Source organism: Embiotoca jacksoni, unplaced genomic scaffold (genome assembly GCF_022577435.1).
Source record: "Embiotoca jacksoni isolate LCO1_2020_lvr unplaced genomic scaffold, fEmbJac1.0.p SCAF_5, whole genome shotgun sequence".
Lineage (NCBI taxonomy): Eukaryota > Metazoa > Chordata > Actinopteri > Embiotocidae > Embiotoca > Embiotoca jacksoni.
In genome coordinates this window covers 17,129,504-17,157,380 of record NW_027185403.1, presented here as the reverse complement: position 1 = coordinate 17,157,380, position 27,877 = coordinate 17,129,504, and the positions used below count along the sequence as shown (strand labels likewise).

The window sequence follows — 27,877 nt, the reverse complement described above, 5'->3', positions numbered from 1 at the left end:
ATAATGACAGTCACGACAGAGGTTGACAGGTAGGAAGCAGCACGATGGGACTGTGATGGATGAGGGGGAGGGGGGGGACAGGTAGCAGCGCAACACCCATGAGAGACTGAGGGGGAAGGTGGGTGGAGGACAAGAGGAGTGAGTGACAGGGTGACACTGTCAGCTCCTCTGCGGTGCGCTCTTCAGGGGAGCCCCGAAGCGTGTTCTGTTAAGTAAACAGCTGCAGCGACGAGAGCTCCTCAAATATTAATAGGAAGTGATCCCCTCCAAACTGACGTTCCCTGAAGTGGACCACAGTGCTGCAGTGGGGAGGTGACATCCTGGCCTCCTGTAATGCACCAGGGGCCACCAGGGACTCCCGCAGCACCCATCAGACCAGCCAAAGCTGGGGTCAACCCGGAGCCCCCCCCTCCTCCCTCCCCCCCCCCCCCTCCCCCCCACCTGTGGGCTGCAACACAACCCTCTGGTGGCTCATTATTACCAGTGTCTTCACAGGAAAACACTGCAGATGACTAATGAAAACACACTAAAACATAGCCCCCCCCCCCCAACCTCCATCTGTGCCCATTAGATGGAGATGAATTATGAATGAAAGGGTGCTCAATCTGAGAGGATCAATACTAACAAAGTCTAAGTTAGCCATGACACAGTTCTCCTTTGTTTTCACCTCCCATATTCCCGCCACTCCTCCGTCTCACTGCCTCTCAGGAGCAGAGAACCAGCTCCTTTACGCGCGCTAAAAAGTCAAGCTTACAAGGCAGAATTAACAGCTGTTAGCGGCTTCATTAGGAAGTTACTAAAAAGCGTATATAGCTGACGAGGGAGCTGGTAAATGAATGAGACTCTGCTGTTTTCTACCTCCTTTGATCGACCCACCACTCCCCGACACCCACCCCATCACCTCCTCTCTGACAGGCAGACCGGGGGAATTGGCTGAGGAGGAGTAATGGAGCTTGTCGGAGAGCTCCCTGCTTCGCACCACTTAGCCTCTCGTCCAGCCGGGGTTGTGGGGAGGGGGGCGGTGCTGGATGAGGGTGGGTTCTCCAACTGATGAGGCTCCACCGGGACTCGGAGCAGACTCCTCACCACCCAAACATTTCTCCTCACATCAGTCACGCCATGCGGGCAGCGAAGCGGAGAGCGGCTCCCGCCTCTCTTTCTTCCCGTCGTGAAGCTGTTCGGTCCCGGCACATCCTCGGGCTACGGTGCCCTCTTCACACGCTCCTGCTGGGCGAACACGGTGTCCTGCTTCATCAATAATTCCGAGGGTCAATCACTTCCATAAGGACACCTACGTTGGCTACAGGCCGGAGTAGAGGCAGTGGTGTTGTTTAAGAGGAGGTTATCCTAACAGGATGACCATTCCTCCAGAGTCTAAAAACATGTTGTCAGCTGATGTGCTTCATACTGTTTACTGTATGATCACAAACTAAGAGCACAACTACAGATATACCTGCTGGACACATGGATACTGGAACATGTTACAGGGTCATTTTGAGCCTTTTAGCTTGATGGCATTATCATTCAGCTCACAGCATTGCTGTGTTGAGCTGCAAGCATGGCTTTTTATTCACTGTCTTGTATGAAATTTGCGTTATTTCAACTGTAAATGTGATATTAAAAGAGGTTCCCTTAATTCTTAATTTTGCTCTGGAACAAAACCTGGAAATTGTAGTTCCAGCTAAGCGGCAACCCAACATGCCCTTCAGTTTGTGAACTGCCATTTTGAAGCATGGGGTCTGGTGTTTCAGCTTTCACCATCTTGGTTTTTGAGAGAGACAGAAGTGACCATATTTGGACAAGCTAGCAAACAAAGGGTGAATCTGACTGACAACCGAGGACACTATGCCCACTCACCATGGCAACCTGACTGCACCCCAGGACTGTCAATCAAACCATGAACATCTCAAAACATGCCTCTCTTTGAGGCCTGATATCTAAATAATTGGTAATGACACCAAGACTTGTGGAAAACATTTATTGACTTAGTATTTTATGAGAGGAATTGAAGCTTTTTGAATGGAAAATATTGCAGCCAGAGTTTTTTTTTTTTTTTTTTTTTTTTTTTTTTTTTTTTTTTTTTGAGCCAGCCCCTAGTGGTCCTCAGTGGTAATGCGCTTTAAGGCACACACATTGGCTTCTCCTTTCAGACCCAGATACTGGGTCCATTTTTATATCCAGTCTGTATATATAAATACAATCTGTGTACCTCAGCTCCCTACAATCCAGGTCAGTTTACATAACTAAGTGGCAATAAGTTAAAAAAAAAAAAAAAAAAAAAAAAAAAAAAACATGGCTAAAAGAAACCAGCTTTTACTGCTGGTACGACAACCATCGTCTTCCATCCACACATATTGCTTTGAAATGAAAACACAACTTAATCTTTGCAACTTCGAGAAAGCAATAAGTCTCATGACAGCATGAGGTCACTTGTCACAGGAGGGTAAACTCGTGTGACTTTAGCTGTTTCCATTATCTTGTAGTTTTTTTTTAGGAGAGGAAAAGGAAGAGGAAGTTAAACATTGATATTGTTGGAAATAAACCATGACATCCCAAAGATGTAAGATCAGCCCCTCTGCCCTGCTCCACCCAGCCCTGACATGCTTGTTATGTCTGCATGGCTGAGCACATGTTGCGTAAGCGCTTCAATATTTCATACATCGAAATGAAAAATGCATCTCTTTGAACTATAAGTGCATGATTGGAGTAGGAGGAAGAGGGCAAACTGGAGGGGTCGGGAGGTGAGGGAAGAGCCACGAAAATAAAGGATGAACAGAAATAAATGGGTTGCCTCTCCCTGCTGCGACAGTCTTATAATCTTCCTGCTCGGGGACTCGTGGTGCTGATATTATGAAACTGCACCCTGAATTAGGTTCAAGCGTCTTAGACCTGCGAGTGAACCGACTGCAGAGAGCATTTTGCCAAAGCAGAGGATGCTTTTCATAAACAACGAGACCTTGAAGATTAATTCTGGAGCAGGTGTCCCATGCCACAACCTGCCAAATGTGGTGCACAAAGAAAAAGATTGACAAGCAAACACCTTCAGGTCTTGCTGGGGTTGCCCCCACAGAGCTGCGCTCAAATAACTTCAGATTGAGGGAGTGAGAGCTTTGAGTCAAAGGGAGAGAGAGCTGCAGCAACAACACATCGTCTAGAAAGAATCCTCCCTCAAAATTTTGACTTGAATATGCCTGCCCTGGAGTGAGAATACAAACTGAGAGACAGCTCAGAATATACTCCATTTGGCTAAATATGAAGACAAATGTGTACTTTCTAAAACACGTCTTATTAATAAATGCAGTTCTTCAAAATGTGAGCTTACATTTGCATTGATTTAGCTCAGAGCAGGCTTTGATTAAAAAGAACTGTGGGCATTTTTGCAAAGCAGATTTGTATCATCCATTAAGTAGAAAAAAAAAAAGTCTCACATGATGTATGAAGACACTGGGTGATTCATTTAAAGAGCTTATTAGCTCAATAGGAGATGTGTACATGTCAATACGCTGCTTTCACTGCTCACCCTTTCCTTTCCTTTCCTTTCCTTTCCTTTCCTTTCCTTTCCTTTCCTTTCCTTTCCTTTCCTTTCCTTTCCTTTCCTTTCCTTTCCTTTCCTTTCCTTTCCTCAGTCCCAGCTGATGCACTAGTCATCAGACTTGGAAAGAAACAAAGGCTCTATACTTGCTGGAGCTGGGAGGAGCTGTCAGTCCCTTCAGCTCTGTTTGATGATAGCATTTCAAATGACACTTTGATCCTCACTCCACGCTGTTTGTTTTTCCTCTATGATGAAATTCAGCTCGAGAGGCATGCAACAGGGCACATCATTAAAATGTGGCTCAAACACGCAGAGCCAGGCTCATCCCTAGAAACCACTCATGACAAATTTTTGTCACATCTGCTTAAAGAACACGACAGGGTGGGTGGTGTTGCAATTGTGGAAACGAACGGAAATCAGGCATTCTGCCTGCAGACAGATGCCAAAGCTGAATCAAAACTCCGGAGAATAAATGAATCTAATGAGGCAGATCTGCAAGAGCTAAGTGTTGCCTCTAATGTGGGAAGAGTAAAAAACATATTCCTGCCTTACAGCTAGAAAATAGAAGGTGAGTATATTTGGAGAAGCAACTACGAGTAAAAACTTTTGGTTTTTTTGTTGAGTAAGAAATTTTTGCTCAGCAGAAAAAAAATTCAAGGACACAAGACAAAACATGCACTGCACACAAAAACGCATTCATAACTTTTTAACTCGATTTTCTGTTTTAAAAAAAGTATTTTTTTTTTCCTTCATTTTTAAAACGTAATTTCAAAAGCCAAGCAAAGCGACCCTCCACAGGTCTTTCTAAAAATTAATATGACCATAACACACCAGCTCTTGATCTCAATTCAGAAATGAGCCTTTGTTTAAAAAATAATGCTGAAAATGAATAAGATGAAGAGCCTAAAGAGTTCGTCTGAAAGAGTTGGCTCATTTCTCTCTGGGGTGATAATTCTCCTATTGAAGATTTCCAAAGTCACAGCTGAAATAATATGCAAATATCCACCCCATAGGGTGCTGACTGGCTGACACATTATCAGCAGAGAGACAGCCGTCGCTTTTTTGGGTTCGAGTGTGGTTGAATCAAAAGACGGAGGCGCGATTATAAAGGCGTACTGTGAAGCACACGAGACAATGGCAGCACTTTAAACAGGATGCCAGCCCTGTCGGGAATATGATGCTGAGGCCTACTGTGGAGACAGGCGCACCTGGCAACCTACACTAAGCCCGCAGAGATAAGACGGACAGTTTGAAAGGGTGAACAATGAAAAATGAAAGCACATCAGAATAAAAACAAAGTTTTATCTGGGTGAATAAAAAGCAAAACAATTCACAGGAAGGGTGTTTTCCCCAGTTTAACTAGACCGAGCCCTCCAGATGTACACTGGCTCTTCATACACCCAGATGTGTACATCTGCTCTCCAGCACCATGTGAGCAGCATCATAGAGCCTGATGCATCAGCATTCTACAAAACCATGTTCACCAGAGCCGTCAACAATATCTGGATCAAAAATACAAGACGGTGAAGCCACTTGTGTGTTGGATGGAGCAGGTTGTGCTGTTTGATACTGCTAAAGGCACCCCATCATATCAGAAACCCTGTTTGACTCTTAGACGTCCTCCGGAGGACAGAGCAAAGCTGGTCCTGTTCCTCGACCAGTCAAAGGTCGAGGAATCCTCACGGTGCTCCAGCAGTTCTTCCACTTCCTGCATTGCTCATTAAGGGACAACTTGAACGCCACAAAAACAGTCCCCATAACAGAGACACGCCGTCCTCACTGACAACAATGACCCTCAATGCTTTCATTGACTCCGTGGTCACACAAAGTGCATTTTCCTGCCTTCACATATTTGACAGAGACAAAGTCCTTGTCACTGAAGCTGGCCAAGTCATCAGGGAGCGCATGAAGGACTCTGGGAACATAGTAACGACTAAACGCTGTCACATTTTACTGCTTTGCTAATGATGCTAATAGAAGATCAATTGCTACATACCGTCAAGTTAACCAGTGTTTATGTGAGAAATCTGTTAGCTGCATCTGCATGCTGATGCTTCATGAAGCACAAATTTGTCTCTATATGAGGCCAATTTGGACAGATTTGGAAATTCAAAAAAGCAAGAAGGAAAGTTCAAATTTGTTGAATTTAGAGCGCAACCCTTTTCTGCTTTAAGCACCGCAGACATTCGTGCAGAACCATCACAAGGCTGCTTTCCAAAATAATGTAAATACACCTTTATGACCATTATGAGGCTGTCACTGTTTGTTTGAAATTTGAATATTACAAATTGTAACATTCAATCTGTAATCATTTGTTTTAATTAAAAGTTCTCGGTGTATAAGTGCAGCAAGCCTTTCGTCGTGCTGCAGTCCACCAAGCACCATACTGCACTCGGAGATTGTTTTCTGAATGCATAAACATGGAACAGAAACACCAGAAGACTAACATGTGTCACTGTGGACTCAAACCCATTAGACAACATTATGAATGAAGTTAAGACGCTTAGCTGACTTTGTAAAATGCAACTCCCATTCGCTAACATCGACCTGTCACTCAGAAAGGCAAGAAAGTGATCGTCGTTGTTGCCCTTCACCTGAAGACTGACATGGTCTGTGGAACTTCACAGGTGTGATGTGAACATGAATACTCACCCTGATAAACAAAGAGCTCACTCCACTGAAATCACACACTATCCACAGCAGCAATATTCACCACCTCCTACATCCTCCCTGGCTGCCTCTCACCGGACACCTCGATGCTTGACACTGAGACAGAGATCACGTTGAAGAAGTGGAGCCAGTGATTGAGCGGCAATGAAGCAGAAGACCAGAGTGTAGCTCACCCAGAAAATAATCACCAGGATATACAGTTACTAGTCACTACTACATGTTGTTTTTCCTTAAAAGAATTGTTTCAAATTCTATTTTTGTTTTCTTATTTTGTGCATTAAGATGTTTTCTTAATGGGAAGAAAAAACATTACAAGTAACAAGAGGAACCCTATTAACTTACTTGGTCTCTAGTCTTGCAGAATAGTATTTATTCCAAGGCTGCAAACATCTCATCCATCTGTTTCTGTGTGAATCTATATGTTTCATAATAAAACTTTTTTTTAACACATTCACATCATCTGCTTCCTCTTATAGTTCAGTCTCAAAGTGTGAAGCAGGAGGGTTCAAAGGTTTCTGGCTCTGACTGCACCGAGGCTCTTGCTTGACACACATGGTGAAAATATGGCAAGAAAAACACATTAGATCTTAATTCAGATGAGAACTGCACCCAAACATCTATTTTGTATTAGCCTCTGGTAATTCATGTTTCATATTAGACTTTCTCCACAAACAGCAGATGGGATAATGAGAGGAAATAACAGGCAGGGCGGCATCACTGGTGCGTTTGCTGTACCTGGATGTTTTGGTGCTTCTGCGTGGGTCTGAAGCTGCAGCTGATGTTTCTCCCTCAGGCTCACAAACACTATAATGTTTTCTCAAGCTCACTGCAAAGAGACAAACACTGACTTTTTCCCTTTGTGGCTCCAGAGCTCCAGAAGTGAAAGAGGCAGCGTGCACCTCAGAATTACACCGCTTTATCAAGTATCAATCTGTACAACAGTTTGTCAGCTCCGCAGAGTGCACAAAAAGTCCCGAAAATCTCATTACAGGAAAACGAATAAGTGACGCATAATGATAAAACACAGCAATTAAGTTAAAACTGAATTACGAGCTGATAGAAGAAGATGTGGCAATGGCTGGTATACCCTATCGTGGCTGGTAAACAATGCTCCAAGGAGCCCATTGGACAGAGCAAAACTGCCTCTTCCCATCATTAAGTTATTAGATTTGCCCGTTGCAGCGAGTAAACAACTTCAGACATCTCACAGTGGGCACACATCCCACCAGTCCTCACTGTTATTGGATTACTCGGGGAAACTTCTCCAGAAGACAAAATGACTCCGTGGCGAGAGTGAGGCTGGGGATGATTATTGGAAAGCAGATGATGGGAAGAGCGGAGGAAAGGCCCGCTTCGGCCAGACGCCTGCAGCACTTAGGGATCGAGCGGCTGGCTAACGAGCAGCAGACAGGCAGTGGATGCAGAGGGCAGGGAGCTCCAGTTTTGATTGTTGGCTGTTGGATTGCTGGCTGCAGCCCGGACCTGCCAGGTTCTGCAGCATCCGCCTCCTGCCACGTCACGTTTGGGTTCCTGCCACAGCAAATGTCCATTCAGCACTATCGGAGACAAATGAGGGAAAACTCCTCTCAAAGTCAACAAATACCTCCACCGGGGCCACAGGGGGTCTGCCATTCTAATTCCTCATACACTTAGAGTAATTAAAACCCATCTAGAAGAAGCGGGGGAAGTCAACAGAATTTTTTGAGACTGCTAATGAGATGTTAATTTGTTGGCCCGCTAGGAACGAGGTATGAGGAACTCAAGGACACAAAAGAAAATCTATTCACACTTCTGATGAGTGAACTTTATAAAATATGGCATGTGTGTGTGCGTGCGCGTGTGTGTGTGTGTGTGCACGTCCTTGCCGATAATGTTCGAGTTGGTTGAGCGGTGCACATTGCAGGTCGTGCTGTGTCTTTATGTTTGATAAAAAAAAAAAAAAAGATATGAGCATCCTTTCAAGCTCCTTCTAAACTCCTGATCATCTACAGAGCATCGCTGCTGTCAGCTCAGAGTAAAGTGGAGAGAGCTCCCCTGGCTCGTAGCAAAGAGTCCAGCCACATACAGATCGCCCTCATGCTGCCTCAAAGTAGTCCAAGTCAGACCTGTTTTCAAACACCCCACTGAGCCGGCCTTCGATGGACTCATTGAGTCATTTTGGGAGCACTAGGCTGGCTGTCCCACTTTTTTTCAGCAGATATTACAGAGTCTCTGATATCTGCTGGCACACTCACGCTGCACAACTTTCCTCCCCATATATTTCACTTTACAAGCAATCGGGCCAATCCTGTCCTCTCATGTTTATTAATTGGGTTTGCTCTTTGGGCTCCCTTCTGGGTGAAGAGTGTTTCTCGGGGGATGAAACGGAGTAGACAGCGGCGCGGTCTTGTTCTCACCAGCAGCACTGCAGTTAAAGGGAGGCTCACTTTCTGATGTGTCATTTTACACAAGCGCTGCACAAGAAAACACACTCGGATCGCGCCTGCACTACCGTTGGCCACGGTGGCTTTCAGTGCAAGAATATCTCCAATAAATCATTTTAAAAAGTTAAATAAAATTGCCTATTTAACAGAGAAGGCTAATCTAATTTTCAATCAGCAGGCTCAGGCTGAGCATCGCAACAGCAGCAGCACCGCTCTGAAGGACACACCACTGGGGAAATAACAACAATTAGAGCTGCCAATCACCCAAAATGCCAGAGGATGGTTTTGAATGAGTTTCTGCATCGTTGGGCAGACGTACAGTGGATACAGGCAGAGAAGACAGGTGAGAGATTGAGTATAATCACGTCACATGCATTAATCTGTGAGTTTTTTAAGCCACTTTGTAAAGACCAAAGTAGACTGGATTGAGTTTACCAAACTTACTCTCACACAAACTCCCATTCACTCTCAGACTCACTTTTTTGACGTCTTACTAATTAATGTGGCAACTGAAGGCTCACTGAAAACAGTCTGTTTAAGTACTCCAGTCCTGAAACACCACTTAATCCATTAGCTTCCCAGCAGAAAGTTAATCAGAAAGAATTTTGATAATAAGGACCAATTATTTACAGGAACTGAAAACATTCTCAATTTGATAGCGTCCGACATCAACACAAAATGCTGCTGCAGCTCGGTTTGGGTTATTTCACATTGAGCTGTTAATGTACTTCTGTTTTTCTCTGTGCTCTTCTCTGTGGTTAAAACTGGTGCTCAGATGGAAAAAGATGATGTCATAAATTTCTGTGCAGCAACCACAAGTTAGCAGTATTTGAATAATTTAAGTTTGATCACTTTCAGTTGAATCTTATCACACTGACATAGTGCTGGCAAACCAGACTGTGTTCAATCCAATAATTAAATTGAATGTACTAATGGCCGTTAATAATCATAACATGGAAGTTTAATGATCATAAATTACAAGTTAGTGAGTGTATTCAAGCAGAGACAGGTCCATGTCTCTATCAGTAATAAATGTTTTGGTACAAGCTGCTTGTACAGTGCATCTGGAACGTATTCACAGCGCTTCACTTTTTCCACATTTTGTTATATTACAGCCTTATTCCAAAATGGATTAAATTATTTTTTTTTTCCTCAAAATTTTACACACAATACCCCATAATGACAACATGAAAAACGTTTTTTTGAAATTTTTGCAAATCTATTAAAAATCAAAAATGAAAAAATCACATGTACATAAGTATTCACAGCCTTTGCCATGACACTCAAAATTGAGCTCAGGTGCATCCTGTTTCCACTGATCATCCTTGAGATGTTTCTACAACTTGATTGGAGTCCACCTGGTAAATTCAGTTGATTGGACATGATTTGGAAAGACACACACCGACTATATAAGGTCCCACAGTTGACAGTGCATGTCAGAGCACAAACCAAGCCATGAAGTCCAAGGAATTGTCTGTCGACCTCTGAGACAGGATTGTATCGAGGCACAGATCTGGGGAAGGGTACAGAAAAATATCTGCAGCATTGAAGGTCCCAATGAGCACAGTGGCCTCCATCATCTGTAAATGGAAGAAGTTTGAATCACCAGGACTCTTCCTAGAGTCGGCCGCCCGGCCAAACTGAGCGATCGGGGGAGAAGGGCCTCAGTCAGGGAGGTGACCAAGAACCCGATGGTCACTCTGACAGAGCTCCAGCGTTGCTCTGTGAAGAGAGGAGAACCTTCCAGAAGGACAACCATCTCTGTAGCACTCCACCAAGCAGGCCTGTACAGTGGCAGCATCATGCTGTGGGGATGTTTTTCAGCGGCAGGAACTGGGAGACTAGTCAGGATGGAGGGAAAGATGAATGCAGCAATGTACAGAGACATCCTTGATGAAAACCTGCTCCAGAGCGCTCTGGACCTCAGACTGGGGCGAAGGTTCATCTTCCAACAGGACAACGACCCGAAGCACACAGCCAAGATAACAAAGGAATGGCTTCGGGACAACTCTGTGAATGTCCTTAAGTGTCCCAGTCAGAGCCCAGACTTGAACCCGATTGAACATCTCTGGAGAGATCTGAAAATGGCTGTACACCGACGCTCCCCATCCAACCTGATGGAGCTTGAGAGGTCCTGCAAAGAAGAATGGGAGAAATTGCCCAAGAATAGGAGCCAAGCTTGTAGCATCGTACTCAAAAAGACTTGAGGCTGTAATTTCTGCCAAAGGTGCTTCAACAAAGTATTGAGCAAAGGCTGTGAATACTTATGTACGTGTTATATTTTCGTTCTTTATTTTTAATAGATTTGCAAAAAATTTAAACAAGCTTTTTTCATATTATCATTATGGGATATTGTGTGTAGAATTTTGAGGAAAAAAATGAATTTAATCCATTTTGGAATAAAACTGTAACATAACAAAATGTGGAAAAAGTGAAGCGCTGTGAATACTTAGATTCAAGAAATGCTCCAGTAACACATTTCCCTCTTTTATTATCTAACAGGGTCCATTGTTGGGAAAGAGTTGGAAATTGGACAGGAGCAGAATTCCAGATGTCGTGTTTCAGCTGGAGAAAAATAGAAAAGTGTCAAAATACTGTTTGGCAACTGGTTCAGTCAGGCTGTAAGCCAAAGAAAAGAGTCTCTGAAGGCTTGCAAACGATGTTGTCTTCATGAGAATGTATCAGATTTATGGACTTGTGTATCTGTATGTATATGTATCAGAAGCGGGCAATAAATCTTGATGATCATTGACTTGGACAATCAACTCACTCCTGTGTATTGTGTACTTTAAACTAACACCGAGTAACCAGTGCAAGTGTTGAACAAGAAGAATCTTCTCATCGGTTTTCACCAACATCTTCAAGCCTGATGACGTCACTAGTTTCTTTTTTTTTTCCTGTAGAGCCACAGGGGACAACAGTTTTTATTTCACCTTATGAGTACTTGTATTGATCTTTACGTGTACAAACTGTGCAATGTCCCTTTAAGGACTCTTAAGTTCCCCTCACCACTGAAAATTGCCCTCAGTGCTTACTCAAAACTCTGCAATAAAAATCCTGTTCAATGACGTGCAGCATCACATACTAATACACTCATCAGAAATATTGGACTCCATAACTTATTTTCTAAATTAAGTTCACAGCATGCACAAGATCAGCCTCTCATTTTAGAAGATTAGATTTAGACATGCGCATCCTGCACAGGTTTACAGATTCTCATTTTGGTCTAAATTGACAACATCAGGCCATTGAGTGCAAAGCAATCTCAGTACACGGGGGAAGATGGTTTTATAATCTGTAATGTGAATGAGAAGGAAATACAATCATCGGTCATAAGAGAGGATGCTGCAGTTTATCCATTATGTAGTCTTTCCCTGGTATACCATAAAGAGATCAGCTAAGGCTCATTAGACTGTCAGATGGCATATGAGACAAACACAAGAGCCACGCCTCATTAGAAATTCCTAATGCCGTACCTATTTCCTGGTATTGATCTTGGAGAAGCCTAATGTTAAGGCAGCCTGTCATCTTACTGCTTAACAGACAAGAGACATTACTTTTGTATTGTTTGGAGAAGTTGACTTCAAAAGGGTAAAAAACCTCTGGTGTAGTCTGGGGCTTGGGAAAAGCGGAGCGGGGCAGGTGGAGCTGGAAGGAGAGGAGGATGCCGGGATAGAGAGAGCACTCGGAGATGGGAGATGGAGGAGTGGAGAGGGGAAGCCCTTTGATCTCTGGCAGAAGTGAATGCCGAAGAAAAGAGACAGAGAGCAGCAAAGGAGATTGCAAACAAGGCATGCACTCAATTCCCAAAGGTGGCACGAACGCGGGAGTAAGAGACAGACGGACAGAGAGAGAAAGACAGAAGGAGAAAGAAAAGTCAGGCAGATTGAGCGAGACAGAGAGGAGATGGAGAGAGAGAATGACAGGGTCACAGAGAGAGATGGAGAGGAAAAGAGGAGAAGACAGAGAAGATGAAAATGAAGTAGAGGGAAACAGATAAGACCAGGATGTTAAAAGGATTTCAGTCCGGGGGCTGTTTGGGGAGTTCTCTCAAGCCCTATGCTAAAGCAATTAGTATTGAACCCCTTCTAGGAAAGTGCAGCCAAACCACAGTAGCAGTCTCTAACATAGTTAGTGTGTAACAACCAAGTCAAACAAACCCCACGGTCCCCATTAAACCTCAAGTTTTAATTGGCGTGTCAGGATGGTCTGCGTTTCGCAACCCATGAGTGTGCACGCTCATAAAAAGACGGGCCTGTGAGTCCGCACATCCCGTTTCAAGTGGAAACCCTGAGACAATAAACAGAGCTGCTTTGCTGGATGGAAAAGGCCTGTGTAGCAGGATAACAAAGAGCTCAACATTAAATGTGAAAGGGATATTTCAAAACAACTGTTTCTAATATGGCAACCGAGAAAGTAAAGTTGTGTACCGGGACTTTACTTGAAAACAGTTCTTAAAGTTTACAAGCGTAATTTGAATTTTATGGTAAAGTTTTTGTTTAAAGTGAGCTCATGTAGTTTTTGCTGGACAACACAAAGGATGTCATAACGGTTAAAACATAGAATAACAGTAGAAAAAGTCAATGAACTGAGTCAGAAATGTCAGCAACACAGCAGCTAAAGTTTGCTAACATAAACTACCAATGACAACAGGCAGCGAACCCGTTAACTGCAGGGACACTCGATCTGACTGTTATCGGACTGTTGACCAGTCGCTTTTCATCACAAATCTGTCCCGAATATACGAGCGAGTAAGAGACCACTAAAGTCATTGGACAAACTGCACTTACTAGTTAGTGAGCCAGGACGTTGCATTGATTGCGACCTCTAGTGGCCGTAGTGGTTATGACGAGAGCAGAGGAGGGAGTCATGTGATGTACTGTCACAAGTGAAAGTCTCCATAGGAAGGAGGTTGTGGGAGATGGAAGGATAAAACCCAAATATTCATGCAGAAGACGGCTGTTCGTGTCCCGGGCAAAAGCCAACATTGACTTATTTTAAGTTGTGCACCTACGTTTACTTGCGTAACGTTTTTAAAGTTATAAAACATACGTCATGTTACTAACATCAACTTACATGTAACCCAAACCCTTTTCCTCACCGAACCGAGTAGTTCTGTTGCCTCAACCTAACCTGGGACTGTGTTGCAGCATTACCCATGTTTTTATTATTGTTACCATGACGAAGACGGTGCAGGACACCTGTCACTGGTAATCCCCAACAGTCATACAATAAATGTTTCTGATAACACCTCCCAGGTTAGTAGGTCTCCAACTGACAAAAAGGGTTTGTCGCTTAAGAATTCAACTTTGCTTTTGTAAGATATTTGTAAGATGATTCTTTGAAGATATTCAATCATCTCTGATTTATCTAAATTTACTTATTCGGTTTGATTGGTTTATAATATTGTGATTGGTGTTCAGTTTCTTTGTCTGGAGTCCCTCTTACACACTCACTAATAGTCATATACGCATACAAGAGAAATAGTATTATTATTGTCTTTCTTGCCAAGAGAAACTTGATACTGGTCTCACACACAGTAAATTTGAAGGTGGTTAGCGTAGCTTAGCATAAAGGCGGATAGGAGGAAACACCTGCATCTGCTGCTGGCTGTAGCTTCGTACATTCAATTCTGACCAGAGAATCAATGTTTTCATCTAAATCTCCTCGAGAAAAAGAATAAGTGCAACTCCCAAAATGTCAAAATATCTTTTTAACAGAATTATCAGGCCTGAGTTAGAAAAGCTTTAGGTCATATTAAGGAAGAGGAGGAAGAGGAAGCGGATCTGACTGGTGTGGCACCAGGTGGAGTTTTATTTTGCAGCCAAAGTGCTTTGAGGCCACAGATCAGCAAACACCTCCTGATTTGATAACATCACATTGTTTCTTGCGAATCCTCAGTATCAACGTCCACCATCGTTACACCAGGTATCATGTCACTATTCAATGATTCCCTCTCAGCTGTCGTCTGCCTCCTCTACCTTCATCTTCCTGCTCTCAGCTCTCCATTGATCTCTACCTTTTTCACATCACTTCTGCACCGAGCTGATATTTTCCATACGTCTGTTAGCTTGAATTAATCGTACCAAAAGGTTTCCTCTGACCGCTCTCATCCAGGTTTCCAGGGCTGCTGCCGACTCCGTTTTCTCTCTCTGTGAATAACAGTCATCCCCCGCTGCAGTGCGCCAAATCTCAGGAGGTTGTCACTTTCTGGAACAACACGTCTTGCACCGACAGTCACACTACATCTAAAGTCACTTAAACCACACGTCCCTGCCATTCTAACATTTAGTTGAACAGCAGCTGAACGTCGCATCCCTGTCTGTGTGCATTATGCTTCTGCTTTATTTATGTGTGACTCACTGTCTGGAGGAGTGAGCTGCTGACGTGAAAAAAGATGTGAAGCCAAGGAAGTGGATTCAGACTGTGTAGATTTGAGAACTTAAATTTATGCAATTACGATGCGGCTCTTTTTCCCCGCCGGCCAGATAAAAATCCTCGCGTCTGTTCGAGGCTGGTTTGGAGAAACTGTACTGACTGCTTACCTTGGAAAATGGCAGCGTTCTGGATGATGAGGCGTTTGAGCTGTGCGCTGACAACCTGCAGACCAGACTCCATGTTGCTGCGTGCGGCTACCTGATACCGCTCCTCCATCTTCTTGGAACAGCAGGTCGGGCCTTTGGTTTGGCAAACCTGCAGATCCGCACCTGGCAGGGAGTCAGAAGAGACAGGACAGCAGGCTGGATGAGCAGAGGGAAGGAGCTGCAAAGCCACTGTTGTTTCATTTTCAAAATACAGAAGCCTCTTCTCACGCACACTTACGCTCTCACACACACACACACACACACACACACACACACACACACACACACACACACACACACGATTCAGCGGCTTTCTCTGCATGCTGAACTCAGAGAACACTATCTACAGCAGATTCTGCAGCCTTAATGAGTGTATGATTATCATGTAGAGGCTGCGTTATCTGGCAGGGTTGAAGTCAAAAATAAATTGCTGCTTTGAAAAGAGAAAAAGAGTAATTTCGATTCACATTCAAGCAATACACCAAGGATCTGTAGTTCTCAATTTGGTCAACAGGAACTTTTTCCACCACACGAGGCTACACTATTTCCCTCCGAGGATAAAAAAAATTTAAAAAAAGGATTTTTAGGCACAAAGATGAGAACTGGTAGCAGTGCAGCCATCAGACAAACAGAGGTTTCAGCATTCCTTCATTATGTATGACATAAAGAAACCAGCCACAAGTAAGATTCAGGGCGATGAAACCACATTCGTGCACCTGACTGCAGACAGTAAAGGTTGTTTACACACGAGAAATAATTGGATTCCCGGAGCTCTTTTGAAAGGTGCAGATGTAAGCCGCGAAAGCAAAACTAGGGTGACAAGGATGTTTCATGGGGGGCTGTAAGCCGTACACCTGATCAAAGAGCAAATGCCCCGGAGAAATTAATTCATTGAATCCCAGCGAGGAGAGAGACAAAGACTAAGCAGTGAGAATTTGGTCCGAGCAAAGGGCCTCAGCTGCTGCAGCTGTGACGGTGAGGGAACGGCAATTGTATGTGATGATGCAGTGAAGGACATTTTTTACAAACATCCTCTCTTTCTTGTTTTATTACATGCCTTTACTATCCCAGTGTCACGGTCATGCTGTAAGAAGTATAAAGCCTTTTCTAAAAGTTTAAAAAAGAGATTTGACTGCAGTTCAAACGAATTTACGCAATGATGCTTTCGCAAAATATGAAACGACACTTTCTGTCTCAAGAGAAGTCCAGGGATGTGTGCAAGCTGTACATTTCCTCCTTATTCCCAAATCTCCCCTTTAAAATGATGCACAGACAGACATAAATAAGGCACAACCATCCGATGTTTAAATAGAGAGAGGATTTCCTGTGAAAACCCCTCTCTCTGGTGCTTCCCCCTCTCAGCCTCTCTGTCCCACATGGCTGCTGAGCGCTCAGTGGAGGCTGCAGTCGTAACGTGCCAAAACTGCATCGAGGAGTTGTCTGCAAGGTCTGCTGCCTGAGAAGCGTCAGTGACAAGGGCCTGATTGATGGCGTGGTAAACAAATGTCAGGGGAGTCTGCCAGCTTCAGCTGCCGCTGTTTGGGGTGCGGAGGATAAAGAGACAGAAGCAAAGAGATTAATTTGGAAGGAGGCTAAGATTGTGAATGTATCAGAAAAGTCTTGATAACTAGCGTGACAAAAGACGAAGGAAAGGCTTTTGTCGAGGGTTTATCTTAATAACAAAAGTGAATATCTCGATGGCTCTGAGGCTTTGTCTCTTTGAGATCTTCAAACAATAGATCTTCAGAAACGGAGCTCAGACTGTAACAATGCAAACAGCACGCATGGACGAAGTTAAACTACCAGGAGATGCAACAGAGTGACAGTCTTGATAATTAATAAGTGCTGTGGAATCAAACAGAGAACAGCTTCTGCTAACTCCCTGCTCAGTCCTGCCTCCCATCAGGGTTTGAGGTGTACAGTCTAATGAGTGAAGGAGGCAATAAAGCTGTCAAGCTGCACCTTCTGTATGCATACTGACAGGCTTAATATCTTAAATCAATTGTGACAAAAGACTCCTGACAGATAAGATCAAGTTCATTTCAGGCTATAGGGCCAAAATTATTAAGCTGTCAATAACGCAGCAGGTGAGGTGAGCGCGGCCGGAGCAGAAAAGGAGACGAGGATTTAGCAATTATCCCCGGCAAAACAGACAGATTCATCTGCACATGTGTCGTTTTGCAGATGATGAATGTGTTTCATTACCCAAGTTCCACCGTGGTGAGGAATAAGTGAAGGATCCAGAAGGGAAATGATTCCCAGTGGAGTTTCACAAATAATAAAATCACACTGTCTAAATAAAGCCTTCTTTCTGAGTGACACATCACTTGGGAATAAGCTTCCTCCTGCTCCTCTTTGCTTTAGGCTCAGCTCCATTTCTCCTCCCCCTTTGCCTTTTTTTTTTTAACTTATTTTTGTATTCCTTTTCATCTCCACACAGTTTTGTTCTGAGCTTGTTTCTACTCACCTACCTCCAGCTTAATAGCTATTGGGCACTGAGAGCAGCTTTCTACCAGCCTATTACTGGTTAATCGGTTGATTTTTGTGTCCTGATGGCCAATTCTCTTGAACAAAATGAAGAAAGACAAGGCGCAAGGCTAGGAGCAATTTGCATGTAAATTTCCCCAGCATACAACCTCAGCTCAAGGTGACGCCTTTAAATTATTACATACTTTCAATCAATACTCTGAAAGGCGCCGTACAATTCAACATGCAGAACAGCTTCTGTTTTTATGGGCGTCTTTGAATGCCTTTTAAAAACACGTTGATTGCCCTTCGGTCTGTCACAGCCTCAGCTGACCACCTCTAGCTGCTGCTCCTCAGGACTGAGAGCTCCTTTTGAAAAGTCCGCTGGCTGAAACTCCAGCAGGGCTTCCACCAGCCCCGAGTACACACGGACGACAGCAGTCCCTCTCCTCACATCTTTTAACAAGCTCGGGGACTCCACGTCAAGGGAACAGGGGCAGCCACAAATACAGTGTGTTTTTCTGCTCCAATTAGAAAGCTATCACTATGCAAGTTTAATGATGAAGACCACGGGGGAAAAAACAAGTTGTGTTAAGATATAGAATATGCTAAAAGCTGTTCATTAGGAGCATAAATTATACAACTCGTCCCAGTGTTGAGTGGGAGCATGTGGTTACCTCTCGAGGGCAAAATAAGCCGGTGTCACTTTGTAGAGACAATAAGTGAAACAAAGACAGAGTAATTTACAACCTAAGGAATAACAATATCATTAGCTACTGGGGATTACAATTGTTTTAAGTATTTTTAGAGCGTTGCTCGCTGCCCTACTCGAAGTCATTTGATGAAGCACTAATCTGTACGCTGAAAGCGTGAACGTGAACATTTGTTTTCTGTTTTTTAAGTCTACACAAAACAATGAGGAAATAAACACAAATCCCCTTCGTTAAAGTGGAATTCTTCAAAAGGGACGAACTAAATAAACAAGAGGCAAATCAGTGTCTAATTAGACCAAAAAACCTCTTGATTCTGGTCAAACGGAGGCACCTAATAGTCATGTCCAGTGTCAGTTAAACAGCAGGCGCATTCGTTATTTGCTGCTCTGTTGTTGTTTTTTACGATAAACAACAAGGCTGGACGACCTGACCCTGCAGCTAATTACTGAGAAGTCAACATCCCTTGGACCTTTTTTTTGGCATTCTTCTATGAAATATCAAACAACATGAAGCTCTAATTGCTTCAGCTCACAGCAAACAAAATAAAACAGAAAGGAGAGAGCCCTCCTTTGCAGGACCACTGTGCTGGCTTTTCTGCTGAAATAAGTGGCAGCTGTCAGCTCAGCCTCCAGCAAACTAGTAGTACTCTTGCATTTCATGAGAATCTGATGCCCCTCTCGTGAATCAGTTCGGCTGCTGCTGTCAGAGATCCACCGCGTCCTCCACTCGAACCACCTTCGACACTGATGGAGCCGCTTTCACGCTCACGTCCTGCCTGGGGTTAGTGCTCGGCGCTGCTTGTGCGCCTCTCTCGCACACATATCTGATGCACACAATGAAGTGAACTGACACCCGGGCTCCATTTCACCTTCAGCCACTCCAACCACCCACAGCAGCAGCCACAACAAAGACGTGAGTGGTACGACTCCCACAGCTGTCAGGTTTTTACTTTTTTTTTTTCCAATATCTCTTCTGTAATGTTGTTTCTCGGCCCTTCACTTCTTTTGAATAACGCTGGTGGAAAGAAAACTTCTGCTTTTTTTGTGTTGTGCCTCCCGGCATCACATGCAGCATTATTCGAATTCTGCTCTACCTTCCTGCGGACATCTTTCTGAATCAGCCTCCTCCCCCACACAATACTCCATATCAATACAGGCCACTTCACATTTCCCCCGTCTCACACACACACACATACACACACACACGCACGCACACACACACACGCACACACACACACACGCGCACACACACACACACACACACACACACACACACACACACACACACACACACACACACGGAAAGTGATACTTCCCTCAGTCAGATCACAATGAGCCATCCACAACATGTAATTTCATCAATCTTTCATTTGCTGTGTGCCTCAGTGAAGAACTCATGTTACATTAAACTGCCCAACAAGCTCTCGGTTCGGCACTTATTTGCCAAATTTTTACCGACCGCAAAGTTTAGAACAATTACACAAGATGTAACAGTGACTCCAATTTATTCAGTATAAATTAATGACAAGTATGTATTATGGATGAGGCGTGACCAGAAGAAAAAAAATAGGACAAAAATGTTCTAAATGTATGAAAAGTGACTGCATATTTCATGCAGTAAAGTCAGCTCATTAAAACAAAAGTGGAAGAGCTGGGAATTAAGGGACTCATTCCTAAAGTACGAGCACTGCCCTGTTATGCCTGTACTTTAGGAAGGATATTAATTTTGAAATGTTTATGCAATGTTTACATGCTGTTAAGGATCATGATGTGTAAGTCAGTGTAATCACTGGGTGGAAAGAAAAGCTTTGAAACTAGAAGCATTGAAGAACACTTTCTTCAAAAGAAAGCAGATTTTCGCAACAAAAAAAATATTTTGCAATTAAATCTTTTGCAAACTAGTTTACTTTCTTCAGAGGACTTCTTTGTAATGGCTGCTGGTGCTGAGATCAAATCCCACTGCCCTGACACCATGAGGACACAGCAGCACTCCAGACATTGTATAAAATGAGGATTTTTGAATCAACTGGAGAATGTGATTGGTTTGTTTTAGTGTCAATCAACTGTTCCCAAACCGTAACAACCAATCACAGCAGAGCCTCCCTCCCACTGATCCAATCTATCAACAACCAGAAGCGTAACAACGGCTTGTGAGAAGTCGGTAGGCAGAAAAAAATAATAAAATGTAAAGTGGTGCCCACAGTGAGTACCTCCCCGTTCAAGCACTGGTTAATAAAAGATAGCTGGAATAAAAGTGACAGCTATTTATCTCAAGGGTTTACGTCTTAAGTCACTGTGCAGGTACAGTTACAGTCATTCTTCATGTACCTACATCTCTTTCACAAGATTCTCCATGGTACAAATGTCAAAGGGAGAAAAAAGGTTTGAGAAGTAATACCCACGTAACAGGATGTAGTATCACTCATGGGTTGTTTTTTTTTTTTTATTATTTAACCATTGGCTTTACTGACATCCTTTACCTTTTAAAACGCATTGTAGAAACGTATTTGCACATTTGGTGGAGGTCATAAAATAAAATAAATTCCCATTAAGCATTATTTATTATTATTATTACGATCATTATCATTATCATTATTATTATTATGTCAGAAAAGGACATCTTTAGTGCTTTGAATAGGCTATGCATGAACAAATATACACTCAGTTGCTCCTTGCCAGGTTATTAGGCACAGAGATAAGTGCTAACGAATGCAGTCTAAGACAACAGTCCTGTAATAAATTCCCTGATTATGATTGTTATAATGTTTAGTTGTTGGAACTGTTTTAATCTTTATACTGATTATTTTGGAAGATGGAGTTTGTGGTGCTGTTCAACTGTAGTTAATTAGGTATTTCTGTCATTTAACCTCACTGATTGAAATGAGATGGTCACAATAATGGAAATATGTATCAGTAAAATTCAACAGTGCCAGAAACCGCTGAGTTCAAAATGAACACACAATTGAATCAACAGCTGTCTAAATTAGTTGAAACAAAACCTGAATATTATAACCTTTGTGAAGCTTCTTGCAGGCTGGAGGATTAGTTATCACTCAGTGTCCCTAAAAACTGGCAATTAAGTGTATATTTTCTAACTCCCTGTAGCACCTCTTTTGAACAAACTGCTGCTAACATAAAACCAAAAAGGGGTATTTGGGATACGTGAAGGGAGTGTTGTGTAAAAAGTGCCATTAACACCAATCACAGGTGAGGAAATATATTTTAAAAAATGATTGTATTTACGTCAAGGATCTCAAGCCCCAAACAGAACTAATGCTTCATTTTCTTTGGCAAATTTCATCAGTTGACGGGTCTCCAGGAGACAAAGCAGAACATCAGGTTTGAAATGATTCATACAGCAACCTAGAATTTCTATTGTACATACATTTGATGCTTTATTGTGAGTCTCCTACTATAAAATCAGCTCATAAAACCAGCAATTAATGTGCCGCAGAGTATAAATGAGACTGTGAAAACCAATTACACCTTTACTGGCTGATGAGGTGAATTGATTTCCAGTGTAAGTAACTGCGTGGCATCCAGCTCAGACTTATTCTTTCATGAAGGTGTACAGACAGCTGAAATGATCAGCGTCAGATTTGAGGAAGGCAAAATATTTATCTTGGCCTGCTTGGATGTTTCCCCCCTTTGGCTGGCAGATAAAACGCTTGATGGCCGGGGTGGAAGGTGTGTGATTAAAGATGGATGCGTGGAGAAATATGTAGGGCTCAGTGGTTAGAGCCGCATGCCCCTTAGGCTGCATGACAAGATATGCTTCAAAGTGCATCGCACTTTTTTTTCCTTGTGTTTGATTTGGAGCATTTTGTGATTTGTTACACTTGTGATTTTTTAGTATTATTTAGTAAGCCTCTTTGAATTAGGGAATAATGTGTGTGGGAATTGCATGCCGAGAACGGAGAAAACAGTTAACCTGAAGCACTTTCTTGTGTTGACAAGACACTAAAACACCCAATTAACATTTGCAGTTGGCTGTGATTCAGCCACATGAAAAGGCCCTCCATTTATATACTGGATCAGATTGCACGCAACGTATGGCGTATGGCTCCTATACGCCAACCTGCTGTTCTACAAAACAGGACAGAGCAATGGAGCTTTTATTCCACAAAGATCTGAATCCTTTCACCATTAACTCAGGCTATTTTTTTCAAAATCACTTTTGTTGAGACATGTTCCTTCCTCAGACTGAAGTCAGTGACATTTGAGCTCTACAGAACAAGAATCATCCTGTTTGGAAAGCACCATCTTTTACAAAACTGCTTTCAGTTTGGTCACAATTCGCATCACACCACTAATTTATATTCTGTGACAATGTGGCTGAGGAAAGGCCAGCCCGAACATGACTATTCATCAAGTCGCATACGGAACGGAGTTTCTCTTTTTCTTTGTGTCCACTCTATCATCATGTTTAGAATAACAAACATCAAACTTAGAAGAACATTCCACCAAACACCTGTAAAAAGATGTTCATATCTCCTAGCAGTTTTCAAAGTACACTGACCAAGTCAAAGTCAGGTTTCAGGAGGTTACTTGACTGTGTTTAGATCAATACTAGAACAAATCGATTTTGTATGCTTGTTTAACAGTTAACCAGTGGTTTATATAATCCAATCTGCATTTATTGCAAGCTATTTAACACCCAATGGATTTTTTTTTTTTTTTAGAGCAGGTGTGTAAATGTTCAGCCAGAGTGATGGAGTGTGTGTGTGGGTTGGGTCTCACTGCTGATACATGAGAGGTCAGCCTTTAAAACAGCTCGATGGCACTATGATAACATACTCTGAAACTGAACAGTGGAATTGAAGTGTTTTCAAGCAGTGCTGAAATAGAATAAATCCACTGTAGTTTACAGTGAATCAGAAGTGCGTAAAGCACGGAGCAGAGCTGTCCTGTTTGTACAAGATTCATGAGAGTTACCTGACACGGGGGTTTCGGGGACCCACTTGGATCCCGGGTGCAGAGACTGGAAGACTGTGCGCACCTCTTGGCAGTTTGGAACCTGTCCGCCGGGAAGGGAGAACAGCTGGAGGAAGGCGCACAGGAAGAGCGCACCGTGGAGTGATGAACCAACCATGGCAGGCGAGCAGCACTTCGCCAAACCGGACAAAATAGAGCGACAAACAGCCGAAATAAACTTCAGCACGTTAAAAGTTACAGGAGGATCCCGCGTCCGCGCTGATGAGTTGAAGCTGCAGCTCCGGGCTCTGCTTGGCTCAGCATCCTTCCGCTTGTTTTCCCCTACCAACGCTCTGTCTGCATGGAAAGCTGCTTGGTTGAGCCTCTCTTGGTAAAGCTACACCAATGCTGATAACTTATGAGTCCCTCTTCACTTGCGGTACTGAGTCTGAGCCCTCTGCCCAGATGAACGAGCCCCGGATACACGTGCGCGCTCCCCAAAAGCGCGCGCCACGGCGTGAACCGAAAGTAGCTGCGCGTAGAGCGATCTCCCCTCTTCTCGTGAAATAGTAGTGATGTGGGCTGATACATTGGTCCTGTGTGGATGCAGGAGTGGAGATATAAGGCTTAAGGGAGGGGATTATTGCGCTGCGCTCTTGTCGTTTTAGATGAATGGCACTGTACATTATAGGCTGCAATTAGGGCACTGTACATATAGATTTTACTATTTACTCAACAGAGGCGCGTACAGTGGCCAGGAACTGCACTTATATTAACAATAAAAATCACACATTGCTTTGACAGCGTCGTATGAGCTGGAAATGAGCTTTTATTATCAAAGCACGTGGGAAAAGTGCAGAAATCAAGATGAACAATCAGACATCTGTAGAAACCAAGCAAAAGTTAACATAAACAGTCTGATATTATCTTCAGTAATCACACTTTAATTCTGTAACAATGACATTTTACTTAACATTTGATTATTTCATCAGTAATATTATCTTGAGTGCACATCTCACTTCCACTAAGCACCAGAGACATTATAGTGGAGTTGGTGCCATCTAGTGTTCAGTCTATGTACCAACAGGCACCAGTGAGGCTGAGATTATTTTTTAATAAATTAACTAAGGCAATCTATGTGTAGCTGTTTCACAGCATCTGGCGGATTGCAGATGGATACTGTGCAATTTCTTTCATCATGTCTAGTGTTGAAATTGCGGAGTCATCCATCCGAAAACAGCGAGACAAACAGCAATGTCAAAGAAATAAAATGCTAAAATGCTTCCAACCTTAAACCAACAACAACAGCAGCAGCTCCTCTCTTGTACCCGCAGTGAAATTTTTGTCTTTCAAGTGTTCCTTAGAGGTTGAAGACCAGAAAACAAAAAACCCTACATCTGTTCGTGTGTCTGAGAAACAGAGAGCTTTGCATGGATTTGCACAGCAGAGACAGGCAGAAGCTGAGAGCAAACCAACAAAACTCGCTGTAAAAACTCAGCTGGGCTCCACCTGGAAGTGCTTCCAGCAGGCTGATGGGAGGTGACTGACAAGCAGTACCTGAAGTGCGCAAACTGCAGTAGATCAGCGGGTACTACCTGCACTGTGAGCACTTTGGAACCGCAGAGTCGACAACATGTTCGGCTTTAGTGTCAGAAGGTGATGAGGGAGGACATCTGAGGTAAGACCTGTTCCCACACATTATTAAATGTGGTACACAATGACAGCTACTTACCTTCACATTAACACAGTTTAATCAAATGTTAACTGTTTTATTGCCATACTTGTCTTCATATCTTAACAATGATGGTGTATTTTTTTTTTCATAAAAATCATATATTACTGTAAACCGTGAATACATGCATTCTGTTACATGATTTAGTTTTATGGTTGTATTTCAAAAGTTGTTTTATGTTTTAATTTTACTTAATCAAACATTTTATAATGTCACTTCTTTGTGCTGTTGAAACAAGTCATCAAATAGTCACCCAACAGAAAATAGAACAAAGTCTAATTTAAAGTGTTCTTAAAAACAAGGATTTGAGGCTTTTCATCACGGAGACAAAGTAGTTTCTTCGGGCGAATGCAGAAAAAAAGATCTCAGACACTGAAGAAGAACAAGTCCTCCAGCCAGAAGGAGCAACTAGGGCAGTAGATACTGAGCTCATTCACTAACTACACTAGATGCACCTTAGCTGGAGGACCATAAGAGGCGAGGGGGGTGTCGGAGGGAACTGATGGACAGGATTACTTCCAAATCCTCCAACAGACACATCCGGTGTGCACCACCTAAAACAAAAGCAACTGATATAGTGACAAATGAATATAAATATTTAACCTGTTTCTATGAATCATTACGGGAGAATGAAGTAATGATATGCAGGCTGCAACACCATGAAGCCTTTTAATGTAGTAATGGAGCAACTCATTAAAAGCAATATAAACTCAGGACGTAACAGAAGGTAAACTGAAACAGACTCTTATTTACAGACGATTAAACACACTTTAAAATAGCTGAAACATCTCAAAAAGCAGAAAGATTTTTACTCCAGATTGTTTGCTTTGCATTGATAAATTCAAGTACAAGTAACATAACCATTTATAAATACTCTGGTAAGTTGAAGTATTGACATTGTGTAGTACATATAACTATGTAGTTATCATAAAGTATGATGAGATGGGGCTAATTCTAATTAGGATACATTTATGCACATGTACTGAATATCTAATCTTAAACACTGCATCATATTTTATCAGCTGATGCAGCAAATAAAATATTAATCTGCAAACCAACTATAGCTGTGAAGTAAATTGAGCTAAAGTAACAATGTTTTCTGGAGAAAATTAGTAAAGTACCAGTATAAAGTCACATAACATGGAAACAGAGCAGTGAAGTACATCAAAAAGTGTCATATACTTGCTTCATTACTTTATCCTACTGAAAGTTTACACAGTTTAATGAAACCCTATTGATAATGCCATAGTTTATCTCATTGACCTGCTAATTGTTGGAGCTGCAACAGTTGATCTATTAATTGATCAACAGAGAAAGAATCGCCAACTATTTTAAATGAAGAAATACTAAAATTCTCTGATTCCAGCCTCTTAAAATAAGAATATACTCTGATTTTTATTCCTAAATGAAAATGAACTGAATATCTTCTGGTTGTGGACTGTTGGTTGAGACACTAGAGGCTGCATTTTGTGCTTTGTGAAACACTGGTCGACTTTTTGTCTTTTCTTTTACCATTTTCTGACCATTAAAGATCAAAATGCAAATTTCTTAACCAAAAGATTCATCAGTAGGCTAATGAAAAAAATATCTCTTATTTGAAGCACTACCTGTTTGTACATTAGGCTACTGAAATGTTAATTTATCAGTAGTATATTTACAATTTTGTGCCTTTGGTCTTCCTCTTATTCTACATAAAGGCTCGATGTTTCTCTTTCATGTCTGCAGACCTCTCCACAAGTCCATGCAGGGTCAACATGAGGCTGCAGTTGAAACTTAAAAAGAAGATCCATTCTCAAACATATGTTCACACGATATAACATTGGAAGTCTTTTTTTTTTTTTTTTCTATAATCAGTTTGCATCTTTATCTGGAGACTTTATGCCTGAGTTGCAGCCTAATGAGTTTATAAATGTGGTGGGAGAGCTCTGCTTTCACAAAGTGGCGCCAACAGCGTCTGATGATGCGATGATGAGCACGTCAACTCCCCTCAATTAAAAAATGGATCTCAATGACGATCACATCCGCTTTTATCCAATTACGTAATTAATGCACACGCTGCCGGCTGCCAGGCGGCGGGTGGATGAATGTGTAAGTCTTTAGGGAATAATACGAGCTCCATGTGCAGACAATACACCAAACAAAGGCAGAAGCAGATCAACTTTAACGAGCTGTTGGAGCTCTTTAAGTACAAATACAATCAAGTTGGACTATTCCACGAATCGAAAAAAGGTAATACATACATTGGGATTAGTGCACGAGTCGTGTTCAACGAATCAGCAGAAAAAAACAAGGCGAGATCATCTTTAGAAAGTCATTGTTCAGACTATTAAAACTTTGGAAAACGAAAACAATAGCCCTCTATCGACCACATGCAGCAATCCGTAGATGAATGAAGCGAGTCAGCAGCCAGCCTACCTCCGGGTCGTGTTGAGCTCTGTTCAAATGAATGAATCCACCGCACTGCTCTCCCGTCATGCACAAAACTCCTATATCGCTACCTTACTCCGCAGATGTTGGATCCCCTGCCGCCTTCGTTGCAGCCCTTTCGCACAAGCCACAAAAAGTTTAGTCATGCATGAAATTGTGAGAGCATCTTTTTTTGTTGTTTTTCTCTTTGTGGGGGTGGGGGACAGGAGCGCAGGCGGCGCACTCTTTGCGGATGTCGTCCTTGCAAATCCTCCCACAACCGTAAGGTGGTATTTGTTGATCGATGTTTGGCATCCGATTGAAAGCTTTCCGAGACGGTGGCATCCCCTGAAAAATTTCAAATCTGCAGACTGACGCGAGAATAGTTTTATAGACCCACCTCGCTCCTCCATTCAGCGCCGAGGCTGGTCAAAGAAA

The 27,877-nt window shown here is 42.6% G+C and overlaps 1 protein-coding gene across 1 annotated transcript in view; it reads right to left on the bottom strand.

The window, feature by feature from the left end:
• gpc3 (glypican 3) overlaps nucleotides 1-23,842 on the bottom strand; it is a 107,373-nt gene extending 83,531 nt beyond the window's left edge. Inside the window, exons 1-2 of the mRNA XM_069170678.1 lie at nucleotides 23,323-23,842; nucleotides 15,171-15,332 (exon numbers count right to left, since the gene is read on the bottom strand). Coding sequence (XP_069026779.1) covers nucleotides 15,171-15,332; nucleotides 23,323-23,479 — 319 coding nt within the window. The 5' untranslated portion in view covers nucleotides 23,480-23,842. The remainder of the gene's footprint in view (nucleotides 1-15,170; nucleotides 15,333-23,322) is intronic.
• Between the last annotated feature and the right edge of the window lie 4,035 nt (nucleotides 23,843-27,877).